Here is a 13,984-nt window from a genome sequence, read left to right on the forward strand (position 1 = left end):
GTTATGACAAATGCTAGCTCACATTTGTTGCTGCAAAAGAGTGACACAACCAGTTGTTAGGTTTAGGGGCTATGACTTTTACACACAGGGCCAGATGGTCTTAGTTGTTTCTTCCCTTAATAAAGGAAATCATCATTTAAAAACTGCATTTTGTATTTACTCAAGGTATCTTTGTCCAATATAAAAAACTGTTTGATGTATGTTCCAATGTGAATTTATTTTCAAACATTTTAAGACATATTACTATATAAAAGGCACCAGTTTTCTGGTCAGAGAGATGAGTGCTGTCCATACAGCGTCTGCAGGTCCCTAAATGTTCAGACAATAGGTAACAGTGCTAAAGTCACAGATACACAGGCCTTTGCCCAAGAAGAGAACCTGAAGAAGCCTGCAGTAAATTTTTTCTCCTTACAGTTGTATCTTTGAATGAATGAATATTTAGCTGCAGAGTTAAGTGGCATATTGTGTTTGTAGCTGTATGAGCTCCTGCTTATGAACTTTTGTGGATGATCAACACAAGCAATCCTACTGGTTTGAAGCCTTTGAAACCTAGAAAAATCCTTGTTATTACTTTAAGTAGCCACCAGAGGGCAGTGTTTTCCATAAAACACTCAACCTACCCTGATGACTTCAACAGTGTAGTAAACTATACCAAAAAGTGTTTAAAAGCACTGTCAGTAAGAGATCAGTGTTTCACATTCATTAAATGAAGTTATGTAACTGCATTTAAAAAACAGCCTTATTCGATGTGAGCACTTATAAATATGTGAGTGCAGAGAGGAGGGTCAAGAGGAGGAGGGCGGTGAGCGTGTGAGTGATTGAGGAAATGTGCGGTCATTAGGTCGCTCGATGCTGACAGGAAACACGGATCCAATAGCAGCAAGAGACATCGGGAGAGGGAGAAGAGGAGGAGGGCGGGTGGCCAGAAACATCCTCCAGCTGCACGAAAGTTGCACTCGCAGAAAGATCAGAAACAGAGATGACATGCAAAACAGAGCTGCTCTTTTTCGCTGTACAATTCTGCACACTTTGATGATGATTTCCTGCAAAGATCGCTGTGGGATCTGTGGTTAGACAAGACTAAATACAGCTCTGGAGTAGGGATGGGTGATATGGACAGAAAATCAGATAGCAGGGTTTTTTTCTGAATGGAAATACACAATTTATATCAATTTTTCCTGTAATGAAATAGTAAGTGGTTGTCACGATACAAAAACTGTAAACTTTGATATGATTTTAGAAAAAATCGAACAATTTTTTACATCTTTGATACCACCGCAACAAAAAAATAAGTCCTAGACACTCAATACTGGACGATTTTTACTTGTTAATCGTCAAAACTGCAGCCAAACTCCTGTCTAAATGGTAAAAAACAAAAAATGCAAATATTTCTGTGCATTTAGGTTGTCAACACACAGTATCACCAAAAAATCATTTTTCAATATTAATGATCAGTTTTAGCTTTAAGTACAGAATCTTAATCATCATATTATCACTTACAGACAGAGTGCACAGGCTAAATTGCAGAAATATGGCAGCACTTGCTCCTTGCAAGTTCAACCACTATTCCAAATGATGCCAGTGAATTCTGGATGCTTGTCTGCAATTTGTGATCATCAGAATCAATAAAGTACTCAGGATTTGCTTGGGTATCAAACAGGTTTCAACATCATTTGAGTGTTAATGCTTCTGTGCCAGCAATGGCAGAAGGCCAGGGACTTTATGTTTTTCACATCGTCTGTCCCCTCATCTGTATGGCTGTAGAGGCCATTCTTGAACATGCTATACCACAGAGCACTTTGACAGATTCTCTTCAAACTTTGCACACATGTCCACTCTGATTCAAGAATGACTGGATTAGATTTTGAAAAGCAAACTGTCATCCAGCTTCATTTTCATTCTTTGCTGTGTGATGTCTATGAATCACACTACCACAGAAACTACCCAGCCCTTCTTCTTGACCCACCATGGCACTTTCACTCAGGGCTGGTTTGAGTCAGGGGCTGCTCCTGGCTAAAGTGAGGCCCTAGGTAGACCCTGATATGAGGCCCTCTGACAACCATCGCCCCAACATACTGACTTTACATTACTCTTAGTAAATTATCTTAAAAATATATAGATATATACAGTGCTTAACAAATTTATTAGAGCACCTGTCATATTTGTCTCAGAGACCATCCAGCATCATGAAGTGCTTTAATGCAGACTCTTTCATTTTCAGTGAGCTCTCCACGTTTTACCATTTTAAACAGGAATGAGGGATTTCAAACTGAATTCACCCAAATTTGAGCCAGCTCACTGGGCTTCTTTGAGAAGTCAAGAAATTAATCAAGCATAACACTCTACCACTAAAACTATTTTTTCTGTTCAGGAGTGCAAGTAAAGGACTACAATTTGACATATGAATCAAGAAATATTAATGTGCTTTACCATTTTTTCAGTTTTTTTTTGGTAAATCAGTAAATTTGAAAATTCATGGATAACAATAATAATTATATTTTAGCATTAAAAATATAATTTGGGTTAAAGAGCTTCAACATGTTGGTGTGTTAACCATTGCAGAAACAACATATATATATATATATATATATATATATATATATTTGCAAATAAAATGCAATTCTTAGTTGTCATTAAGTCAGTCATCATCAAGGATAATATAACAAAAACTACCACAGACCTGTGTCTTTCAGCAAAACTAACTTTAATCTTAAAAAGGCACAAAAAAGATCATTGCTTTTGATGAGCATATTCCTTGTTGTAAAAATATAGCTAATATTTTTAATCTCACTCTCTCACAGCGCAGGAACTTTACGTAGTTTTATTATAAATTCACAAACTAAACAAAAACAGAAGTTGATGTTTGACAAGAGAGGTTGTAGAACAGCAGGTGAATTTCAGGACAGACATGATAAAAGTGTCTGTGTAGCAGGTAGTATCAATAAGCAAGAAAGAGGGAGGGAGAGTGAACACTGCACACTTAATTGATCATGGCTGGCACCTATCCCAAAAAGTAGATATCTTGATGGTTGACTTACTAATGTGAGATGCCCAGGTAAAGTTTGTTTGGTCAGCATTGTATATACACACCTTGGTCATATTTATCATACAAACACCGGTCTGATGTGCAGAGAGAGAGAGAGAGAGATAGAAGAAATAACACTCAAAGTGAGGCCCCATGCACTATGCATAGTTTGCATATGGGGCAGGCGAGCCTGGTTTTAGTAATTTGGAGACTGCGGGCAGCATAAGGCCCTTCCCTATCTACCAAAAAGTATTTCTCAGCTAACAGAGCCAGAGAATTTCAGGATGTACCCAAATCTGAATTATGAGACCTAGATGCCTGTTTACTCCATCAGCTTGTAGAACAGCATCATAACACAAACTCACCACATCTAGGCCAGGTAATTTTTGGCAGGACCAACAGACCCATGTTGGCTGAAGTCTTTCTCATTGCTCATCCTCATTCTTTAGACTTTAAAGTGTTTTCAGGACTGATGATTTAGGTTTTAACCATATTTCCAAATCTGTATATTTACTAGAATGAGTTTGTAAATTTTGGCAGAAATCCAATTTTGTTATTAGGATTACAGGATTAATTAGTTAATTTTTCATGCATGCACAGAACAAGCCTTCCAATATATCCCACAATTCCACCTAATCTGCACTTGTCACTGCTTTAATGCAGCCAGACGGTAGCAGCTATTCAAACAAAGAAGATGGATAATTCTGATGAACATGATGACCTGCTGGATGTGATGTTTGTGTCTCAAAAAAACAAAGATGGAACACTAACCAGGGACCACCACAATGTAAAGTATACGTTGGTCGACAAAGGAGTTAACGTGAAACACTGAGCCTAACCACCGTCACTGAACAACGTTGGCCCCCAAGAAATACTGTCTGTGACATGTTGATGAGCACAACTGCCAAATGGATTTATATTGTTGAGGACAAGGGGTTCACTCAGGTTCTGCGAGTTGCAACATGGGGCTCAAGCATCAATATGTGATTAACCATGAAACCTGTGATAAATCTGACTAAAAGTTTTAATCATTTCATAGCCCTAATTGTTATACCTAGGTTGAACTTTAACCTTTGGGCAAAGGCTCCTGCCCTGGGGACTTTAAAAAAAAATAATCAAAATCTATTTTGTTGCTCTTCTATGCACTTTTAGTCATCATAATATACCGTATGTTTTATCAGCGATGTGAAGAGTCTAAAGACTCATCACAGGGTCTGACGTATGACCTGGGACTAGAGGATGTGTGCAGCCAGAAACAAGCTTGACACACGTTGACACACATGTGTATCTCAGCATCCAAGGTCAAGCTCGACGGCATCTGTTTTGTCCTGGCCATTTCACCCCTGGTAATACGCCCGGAGACCACTGGCTGTTGGGACATCCACAGCACAACCAGGGTCTGATGTAAGCCCCACTTCCCACCCAGACGAGACCCTAGGCCATGCTTGCTCGCCACATCCATCCCTTACTCCGCCCTAAGGGGGTGATCTTAGTTATTTTTCAACAGTTTTTCCCCCATGCCCCTGGTAATATGCAAGGACATCCAGAGGCCGACTGGGGCTGTGTCAACCCTTATTACCACCATTGGTGCCGTCAGGCAACTTTCCCGCCACATCTATGCTTTATTTCAGCCTCAACTCTTGGCCCAAACATGCTTTAAAGTTCTGCACATTGCTGTATAATACATTTTTGATGTACATATATGGTAACTTTATCCTGATGCCCCTTGAAGCACAAGGCCCCAGGTGTTTGTCTTTCTAACCCAGCTGGTAAAATTGCTTTGCTTTCACTGTCTGGCAACTGAAGTCCTTGCGTAGTGAACAGCCACTAGGCGGTAGTTATAGTTACAAAACGTATAAAACCTCCTTACATGAACTAAAGTAATAATTATCTTCTGGCCAAAAAGCATGTTACTGTTAGTGGTTCTTACACTAAACAATCTTTTTACTGAGTATTAGCTCTGACTTTCTTTCCCCAAAACAACTCATTAAACATTGCACTCACCAATGAAGCAGAAGAAACATACATTATTTAAAAGCATCATACACTACATTGATATCTCTCCATTATCTCATCTAAAAATAAATCAATGTCTTGAAACCTTGATGTATTGCCCAGCCCTATACTGGGGTCCTTACAAGCAGAGAAATCTGATTTATAAACATGCGCCATCATCTCCTGTCCTGCTGAAGGGAATTCCAGCCTCCTGAAGCAGACGTAAAAGCCAAATAATCTGATGTTTTAAAAAGGAAGCTCGGCACAGACCACCCCCTCCTCCACGTCCCCTACTGTTACTTTGATGTGAAAGAAATGGCTCACAGGCTCGGAAACCATCATACCAACTTCAACGTACCAAAACTTTCCTCACACAGGAACCCACGGCTTACAAATCTGTGTGCTGCATACTTTGTTTAACTGCTGAATCCTCACATAAAGTCCCCCGATGTGTTGACCCTGTCTGATCGCTGGTCTACATCTGGAAGTTGTTGAGTGACATCAGTGATGGACAGGTTCTCATCGCAGCATGTGAAGCCTGCGCCACATTTCAGATGTTTATTACGCTTTAATTCTGCTAGACTTGGCTGCTGGACAGTTAAAAAAGCAAGTAGCAGTTAAGGGATTACCACTATCCTGTCTACTTTCATTCTTTGTTTCTTTTGTCCCTCATTAGTCTTAAAACCCGTGGGAGCTTTCAGGCTACAGGAGGGAACATGCCCCCCAAACACACCAGTATCAGCAGTTTGAGGTGTGTGAAACCAGTGTAATGCTCCCTGATAACAAAGGCTTTACATGGAGCTGTACCTGCATGAGAGAGGGTCGCATCTGTTACAGAGGAGAAGTTAACTCATTTGTGTCCAGGGGCCTGTTTCATAAAGCAGGTTTGGAGCAAACCTTCAGTTTGTTAGACCTGAAATAAGGGGAACTCTGAGATTTCTGTTCCAGAGAATGAGGAAACTCAAACCCAAGAATGAGGAGAGAATAAAACCCATTTCCAGGGGAGGAAAGTGAAGCTCTGAGATAGAAACGATGGTAACTGAGTCTTTCAGAGGTTTTCTTCAGTGAACACTGACTTTCTCCCTGTCTCCTTCCTTTTACAAAGCTGGAGCGTGGTTTCATTTCTGCCTTCTTTCATTCATTTATTTAGTCTGTAATAGACACATTACTCAGTTTTAATCTAAATAAAATCCATGTTTATTTTAAATGAATATAAAAACACTAGACTACATTAAAAATACTTTTTTACTGATCATGATGGGCCTTTGCTGACGAGCACAGATATAGGAGCTGAATTACTCCACATGAAGTTAAATTTACATGAGTAAATACTAATGTAATCAGGCTGAATTAAGGGACTAAACACGAGATAGTATTTCTGTTAAAAACCAGCATTATGCTGAAGATAAACTAGAGCACAAGTTCTCCCAGTTTCAAGGAAAAACTAATTAAGCCTTCAAGAATAAAGTCAAAATTTTATGAAATAAAGCTGCCAATATATGATACAGAATTTACAGGATTTAGGTTGGAACCTCTGAGATCAGACAATCTGCTAAAGCATGCAGTAATTTTCATGAGTAATTTACACATTTCTTTTATTAACCTTCAGATGGTGTAAAGGGAATTGTTATACTCAGAGTTTAAGAGGCCAAAAATGTCAGCAGACATAATTAACAATAAAAATAATATACAGTAATAATTTCTCCAACTTCTTTTGGCATTTGTGTTCTATCACAAACAGGCTACCCTTTATCCCCTCCTACAGTGCAGTTACTTTTTTCCCCTTAAAAATAAATTAAAAGACCAGAGGATCTCTAGTTCTAGGGAGTAAAGTGAATGGCCCTTTTGTTATCACCTTTCTGTGGTGAATCAGTCAGCAGCAACTGTGTGAAATATGGCCTCAGGTGATGTCATGTGAGTCTTTTGATTCATATTAATTTGACTTTTTTTAATCTGTGATGTTGAGTTTGAGAGAAGTGAGTTTACCAGACCTCAGGTTTGGTCTAGTACATGTAGACAGGTATTTTAGAAATCAGTAGACTTGTTCACACAAGCCGTGTTATCAAAAACATCTTCACCCACATGAAAACATAAAAATGCACCGTTACAGGCTGTAATGAGCAAATCATACCATCATTAGTTCTGCCTTTAATGCTCAGAGTGTTATCATGTTTTGTTTTTATATTTGTAAAGCCCTTTAAAATAATTTTTAATGAATCTTCCTCTATAAATTAACCTGTCTTGCCTTTTGGAAATAGGAAATATCACCACTTGAATATCAAACAATTCGGCCTTATACTTTTAACTACAGCTGCACTTGGTGTAGATACTGTGTTCTGGAAACAACACAAAGTCTGTTTTTGGTCTGGGTCAGGGTCTTACTGTGGTCAGGATCGGGGATGCGGGCACTCGCTGGCGCCGGAGGCCCCGGAGGCCCTGGTGGGCCTGGTAGACCCCTCTCTCCTGGGAGTCCTGGTGGACCACGGGGGCCTTTAGGAGAGAAGACAGAAACAGACGTAAGGTGACAGAAATAAGGGATGTCATGGCAACAGTATGATTTTAGAGGTTTCTTCTGTAGGCAGAGCACAAAGGCTGACTGGTAGAGATAAATTATGTGATGAAAGGACAGACTATGACAAAGAGCAGAGAGGAAACAGATTAGATAAAGTGCTGACTGATGCGGTATAACTGTGCCTGGCAGCAGTGTTTTCCTATCTGAGTGTGGAGTTAACTCAGCAGCTGGACACACGAGGAGAAGTGAACTGGTTGACTTTGTTCTTCTCTAATTAACAGGAGGAGGGTGTTTAATGGTCCAGTGCGGGGGCATGAGAAAACTCAAATAAACACTATTAAACTCTATGAAGTGTTACTGGCACTGACCCATGGTGAATTAAATGATTCCAGCAAACACACCACAAGATTTTCCTCATTTAAACTTGTTTTAAAGGGGTTCAGTTTGCAGTATCTCTATGGGAATTGAACCTTTTGGAAAAACTCATGGTTCCATTGTTGATAAAAAACTTTATTATTATTTCTTAAGGCTGTTTGGGCAGAGCAATAGCATTACAGCATCGCCTTCATTTCTATCTTTTTTTTTTTTAATGGATTATTGCGTATTATTTTGTTGTGTCATGTTGTATGACTTCCTGCCATATCTACCTTACTGAATTGTATCCCATCTTATAATTTCCTCTTTTATTGTACCATACCATACCTAAGCATATGTCATATTACACTGCATCATGACGTCCAGTATTGTATTGAATGGCATCACATCACACTGCATTGTATCATATCATGAATTCCCATATTATATTGCATCATATCACACCATACTGCATTGCACCTTACTATATCACTTTGTATTGTAACTCATAATTTCCTGCTGTATCTTACCATGTGTAGTTTCAAGTATCATATTATATCGCATTGTATCATATCATGTTGTTTTATTACGTAGCATTTCCTAACATATTTCATATTCCACCATACCCATGGTAGTGCATCAAATCATATTCTATAGCATTGTATTGTAGTGCATCATATTGCAATGCACCACACTGTAACGTATTGTACCGTACAGTACCATATCACATTGTAATTTTGCTATCCTGTCTTCTAATTTCCTCATTTCATTTTGTATTGTATTGTTTTGAATCGTATCGTTTCTTATTGTACTGTTTCGTACAAGATTGATTCATATTGTTTCCTATCATATCGTTTCTTACCGTGTTGTTTTGTATCATTTTGTATTGCATCGTATCAGATTGTTTTGTGTCATATCGTTTCCAAAAGTATCATTTCGTGTCGAGCTGTATCATATTGTATCGTATCGTTCCGTATCGTTACATAGTGTTCTGTCACGTCCCGTATCATATCGTTTCGTGTCATATCATATTGTATCAGATTTTATCGCATACCATACAACAAATTGATACATGGTCACATGGGAGTGCAATGTATGCATTGTATTGTATTGTGTTGTGTCATATCGTTTCGAATCATATCGTATGGTAAGGTTTTGTTTTGATTGTATTGTTTCGTTACATTTCATATCATATCATTTCATTTCTTATCATATCATTTCGAGTCATATCGTATCATATATAGTATCAGATCTTAATGCATACTGTATAAAAAATTGATACATGGTCACATTGGAGTGCAGCGTGGGGTGCAGTGTCGTATCGTTACATATCGTTTCATTTCGTATCATATCGTATGGTATGATTTTGTTTCTATTTAATTGTTTCGTTTCATATCGTATCATATCACATACTGTATAGCAAATGGATATATGATCACATGGGAGTGCACTGTATGAATCGTATCTGGTCATATCATATCGTATAGTGTCGTGTACTATTATGTCGTGTTGTATTGTTCTGTACCATACTGTACAGTGTCATGGAGATCACTGTGACTTCCAGTATTGCATCATATCAAGTTGTATAGTATAATAATGTATAATATCATAACCTATCCAGTCTATCATACCATATCATGTTGATATACCTTGTTGGTCGCATGGTGTTGTATCGAATCCTAACGTAAAAAACTGAATTGATACATTGTCTCATGGGAGTGCATTGTTTTATATTACTGTACAGTGCGATATTGTATGGTATTGCGACTTCAAGTATAGTATCATACTAAACTGTTCTGTACCATACCATAACCGTATCATATCATATCATATCATATCATATCATATCATATCATATCATATCATATCATATCATATCATATCACAAACTGCTTGTAGCTGGTCCAGAGTTGCCTGCCTGGTCTTTAATTCTAAAGACCAAAAACAATATTATCTAACTCACTGTCTGGACTTTCCTGAGGTAATTCAGCCCCATAAAAACCACCTTTTACCCTCAGACAGACCCACACTCACCACCTCTCTGTTTATAAGCTGATGCAACATGCACTGACAGTCCACTAATTACTCCTTTGCAGACTAATGTTATTACAGGTCTGATTAGACACCTCTGTGGGCCATTTTCACTCAGCTTTGATAAACACTGTAGCATGACTGACTGTGTTTTGGCTGCTGGAGGGGAGACTGTAGGCTACAGTCTGCAGCACAGTGGTTCAAACGGCCAATCAAAGTGGCCCTTAAGAATCTTTATGACATGTTGGGGGAAACAATTTTCATTTTGCCAGCAGAATTATGGTTCCCTGGAGGATTCTGCGTCAAAATATGAGTCAAAACTTGTAATACAATTCTCCTTTAACTTATCAGGATCTGTCATAATGCACAATATCAGTTCTCCCAACACAATGAGTTCACTTTTCTCCCATCTTTCCCACAACCTCTGACTTTAAAACATATTTATCCACATTTTCCATGACACTGGACACATTCCAATCCTACGTTTATCTTTCTCTTTGAAATGAAAAAATCAGCACAATAAGGAAAACACAGCTTGGGATGTAAGACATAGCACTGGTTTTGGGTACTTATGAAGTAATGGAGATAGAAAAAACAATAACACCACAGGCATATGGAAATCATAAGGACCTGGGATTTGTGTATATATAGCTCATGTTCGGTGCAGATTGAATTCACATGGCGCTTCTCGGAAAGTGGGTTTGTAGTTTAACTTTTGCTCTAAATCTCCCCGTTACCCAGCAGCAGGCATAGGGTAGGGGTCATATGTTGGCCCGCAAGGAGGAGCGGCACTCCCTTCATGATCCGGAGCAGAGAAATAACAGCCTATAGCCAGAGCAGATGTCCCAGCACACTTAAACCGACATTTACTGAATTATCATTAAAGTCGCAGCTGCTTTTGGATTTACTTTTTACTAACAGCTCATTTATTATTAGTACATGAGCAATGAAACCAGAATATAGGGGCAGATTTATGATTGTGTTCTGGTTCAGTTAACATGAGCAGCACGTCTGGGAGTCTATTTGTAGTCAGGAAAACAAATGCCTTCACTGCCCACTGGAACAGCAATTTTAGAAACATATGATTTTAAAATGCCATAATGCCAACAATTCACCAGCAGCAGGCCTTGGGGGGCTGCTGAAAACCACTGGAGGGTCTGTGGGGTGCAATAGTGGTTTAAGAGAAAGACAAATACTTCAGATGGGGATGTCAGGAGTCTTTTGTAGGTCTCTCTGGTCTTCCTGCTGTTTCACTGGTCATCAGTGACCCTCTTCATACTGTATGTCTTCTTGTAAAGACAACAGGATAGAAGGCTTCCACAAACAATAAGATTCTTCATCTGAGTTTGTCTCCTTGGTCCTGCACTCTTTAGCTGTTATGGAGTCTTCTCTCCTTTTTTGGTCACATTTATCAAAGGAGAACATTTTAGCAGCCACTCTGGTAAACTCAGTCTGAAGCTCTTTACACACATGCACAAAACTCAAACATTTCCAGACATTTTCAGGGCAATAGGCATGTTTAAAAGCAAGCAGGAATTTTTTTCTCAACTTTTTTGAGACTTTTTCTCTCCAGCTCTCTATTTAATTTCCATAAGGCGTTGGGTGAGACAATTTGAGAAAACAACAGGAAAATTTTCCCTCAGGCCAATGGTAGTGAGAATGACATTAACAGCTTGAAACTGCAGTGTAATCACTAATGTACCTAATGAGTATTGAAGTATTTCATGCTCTCTGTTTCTGAATGATCATTTCTGCCTTTTTGTTTAAACTCTGAATATTCCCAGTAACATGTAGCAAGTGAAAAAAAATATCAAAAGCATCACCATCCTGTAGACCAGTGGTTCTCAACCTTTTTGCCTTAGGGCCACCCCTACTCGGGCCTGAGAAAAGCTAAGCCCCCCAGGACCCACTTGGAAAATTCCAATCAATTTTAATTGTTTTCACTGACAGAATCTGAAAATAGTAGGCCCATATATACTTGTTCTTGACAAAAATCAATGTATATACTATCCATTATTACAAGTATACTAGGGCCACTCTTGAAAACAACAACAAAGACAATTTGTTAATTTCAAGAAATAAACCTCTAAATTCTCAAGTTTAAAAAGTCTGTAATTTACAAGTAAAAAGTAGACATTTTTTAACTTTAAAAGTTGTAAATTTAAGTGAAACAAAACTTAGTTCTTTTTTAAATTAGAAAATCAAAAATCCAACCACTATTTTAAGTTTGGGTACTTGTAATTTATTGGCCTAACACTATCATAAAAGTAGGTTTTTTTAAAATTTGGCATTTTTGAGTTTCTATTGTTCAAAAAATTCTACACATCATAAAAATTAACAGATAATCTTAATTTAAAAAAAAACTTTAAGGTTGCCCTTAATACAATATGTTGCTAATCATGATTCCATAAAAAAAAAAATATATGTTACAATGTTACAATGTTACAATGTCATTTAGCAGACGCTTTTCTCCAAAGCGACGTACATTTGAGAGCAAGAGCAACACAAGCAATGATCTAGACAAGAAGAAACAACATCAGTAAGTGCCATCAAGTGCTTCAGGTTCAATTGGACGCAAGTGCTGCCGTGTAGAGTTTAAGGCAGAGTACCTAAAATATACGTTGTTTATGTAGTTTTTTTTTTGTTTTGTTTTTTTTTTGTTTGTTTTTTTGTTTTTATGTTTTTTTTTTTTTTTGTTTGTTTTTAGACAGCAACAATGAATCAAGGAAAATGTGGGATCACTAATTGCCATTCATTAGGCTTCACAACAACTATTTACCAAGTACCAAGTGCTGGATCATTCCCAAAGAGCTGGGCAAAGAAATCCCAGAAGTAGAGCAGGACAGTGCGAGCTAACTATAGTTGGGAAACTCATTCAACCACTGGGGACAGCAGTGGAGAATAGTCTGGCTGAGACTCAATCTACTACTGGGGACAACAGTAGAGAATTGCCTAGCTAAGTGCAAAGTGTTCTCTGAAGAGCTGGGTCTTTAGCCTTCTCTTGAAAGTAGACAGGGAGTCTGTAGATCGAATGGAGTTGGGTAATTCATTCCACCATTTAGGGACAACAGAGGAGAAGAGTCGAGCTAGTGACTTAGGAGCATGATGTGCTGGAAGTACCAGGCGCCTTTCGCTAGCTGAGCGTAGTGGGCGAGAAGGGGTGTAGACCTGGATGAGGGACTCCAGGTAAACAGGAGCAGTTTTAGTTACTGCTTTGTAAGCAATGATTAGAGTTTTGAATTTAATGCGAGCTGCAACTGGAAGCCAGTGTAGAGAGATTAAAAGAGGCGTGACATGAGCTCTCTTGGGTTGGTGGAAGACCAGACGTGCTGCTGCGTTCTGGATCAACTGCAGAGGTATAACTGTGCATGCAGGTAGGCCTGCCAGTAATGAGTTACAGTAGTCAATACGTGATATTATAAGAGCCTGTACCAGGAGTTGTGTAGCATGCTCTGTCAAGTAGGGTCTGATCCTCTTGATGTTGTAGAGGCGAAACGGCAGGACCGAGCAATCGAGGCCACATGGAGCTTGAAGGTTAGCTGGTCATCAATCATGACACCCAGATTCCGGGCTGACTTAGTGGGCAAGAGATTATTTGATCCAAGCTGGATACTGATCTGCGGTTCCATAGTGGGACTGGCTGGGATGATAATGAGCTCAGTTTTGGGCAGGTTGAGCTGAAGGTGACGCGTTCCTCATCCATTTAGAAATATCAGCAAGGCAGGATGAGATCCGAGCTGAGACAGTTGTGTCATCTGGTGGAAAGGACAGGAATAGCTGTGTGTCGTCTGCATAGCAGTGATAAGAAAAGCCATGGGAGCGGATGATTGCACCAAGTGAGGTGGTGTATATTGAGAAAAGTAGGGGACCAAGCACAGACCCTTGAGGCACCCCTGTTGATAAGCCATGCAGTTTAGACACTCCTCCCTTCCATGATACTCTAAAAGATCTCCCTGTGAGGTAGGACTTAAACCACTGTATGGCAGATCCTGAGATACCAAGTGAAGAGAGTGTGGAGAGGAGGATTTGGTGGTTTACTGTGTCAAAGGCAGCAGACAGATCCAGTA

At 39.0% G+C, this 13,984-nt stretch overlaps 1 protein-coding gene across 5 annotated transcripts in view; it reads right to left on the bottom strand.

Moving 5' to 3' along the window:
• emid1 (EMI domain containing 1) overlaps nt 1–13,984 on the bottom strand; it is a 145,659-nt gene that overhangs the window by 20,243 nt on the left and 111,432 nt on the right. For all 5 annotated transcript variants that reach the window (XM_041787206.1, XM_041787207.1, XM_041787205.1 and 2 more), the window contains exon 9: nt 7,403–7,510. In XM_041787206.1, the coding sequence (XP_041643140.1) occupies nt 7,403–7,510 (108 nt within the window). The remainder of the gene's footprint in view (nt 1–7,402; nt 7,511–13,984) is intronic.

The sequence above is a fragment of the Cheilinus undulatus genome, linkage group 5 (genome assembly GCF_018320785.1).
Source record: "Cheilinus undulatus linkage group 5, ASM1832078v1, whole genome shotgun sequence".
NCBI lineage: Eukaryota > Metazoa > Chordata > Actinopteri > Labriformes > Labridae > Cheilinus > Cheilinus undulatus.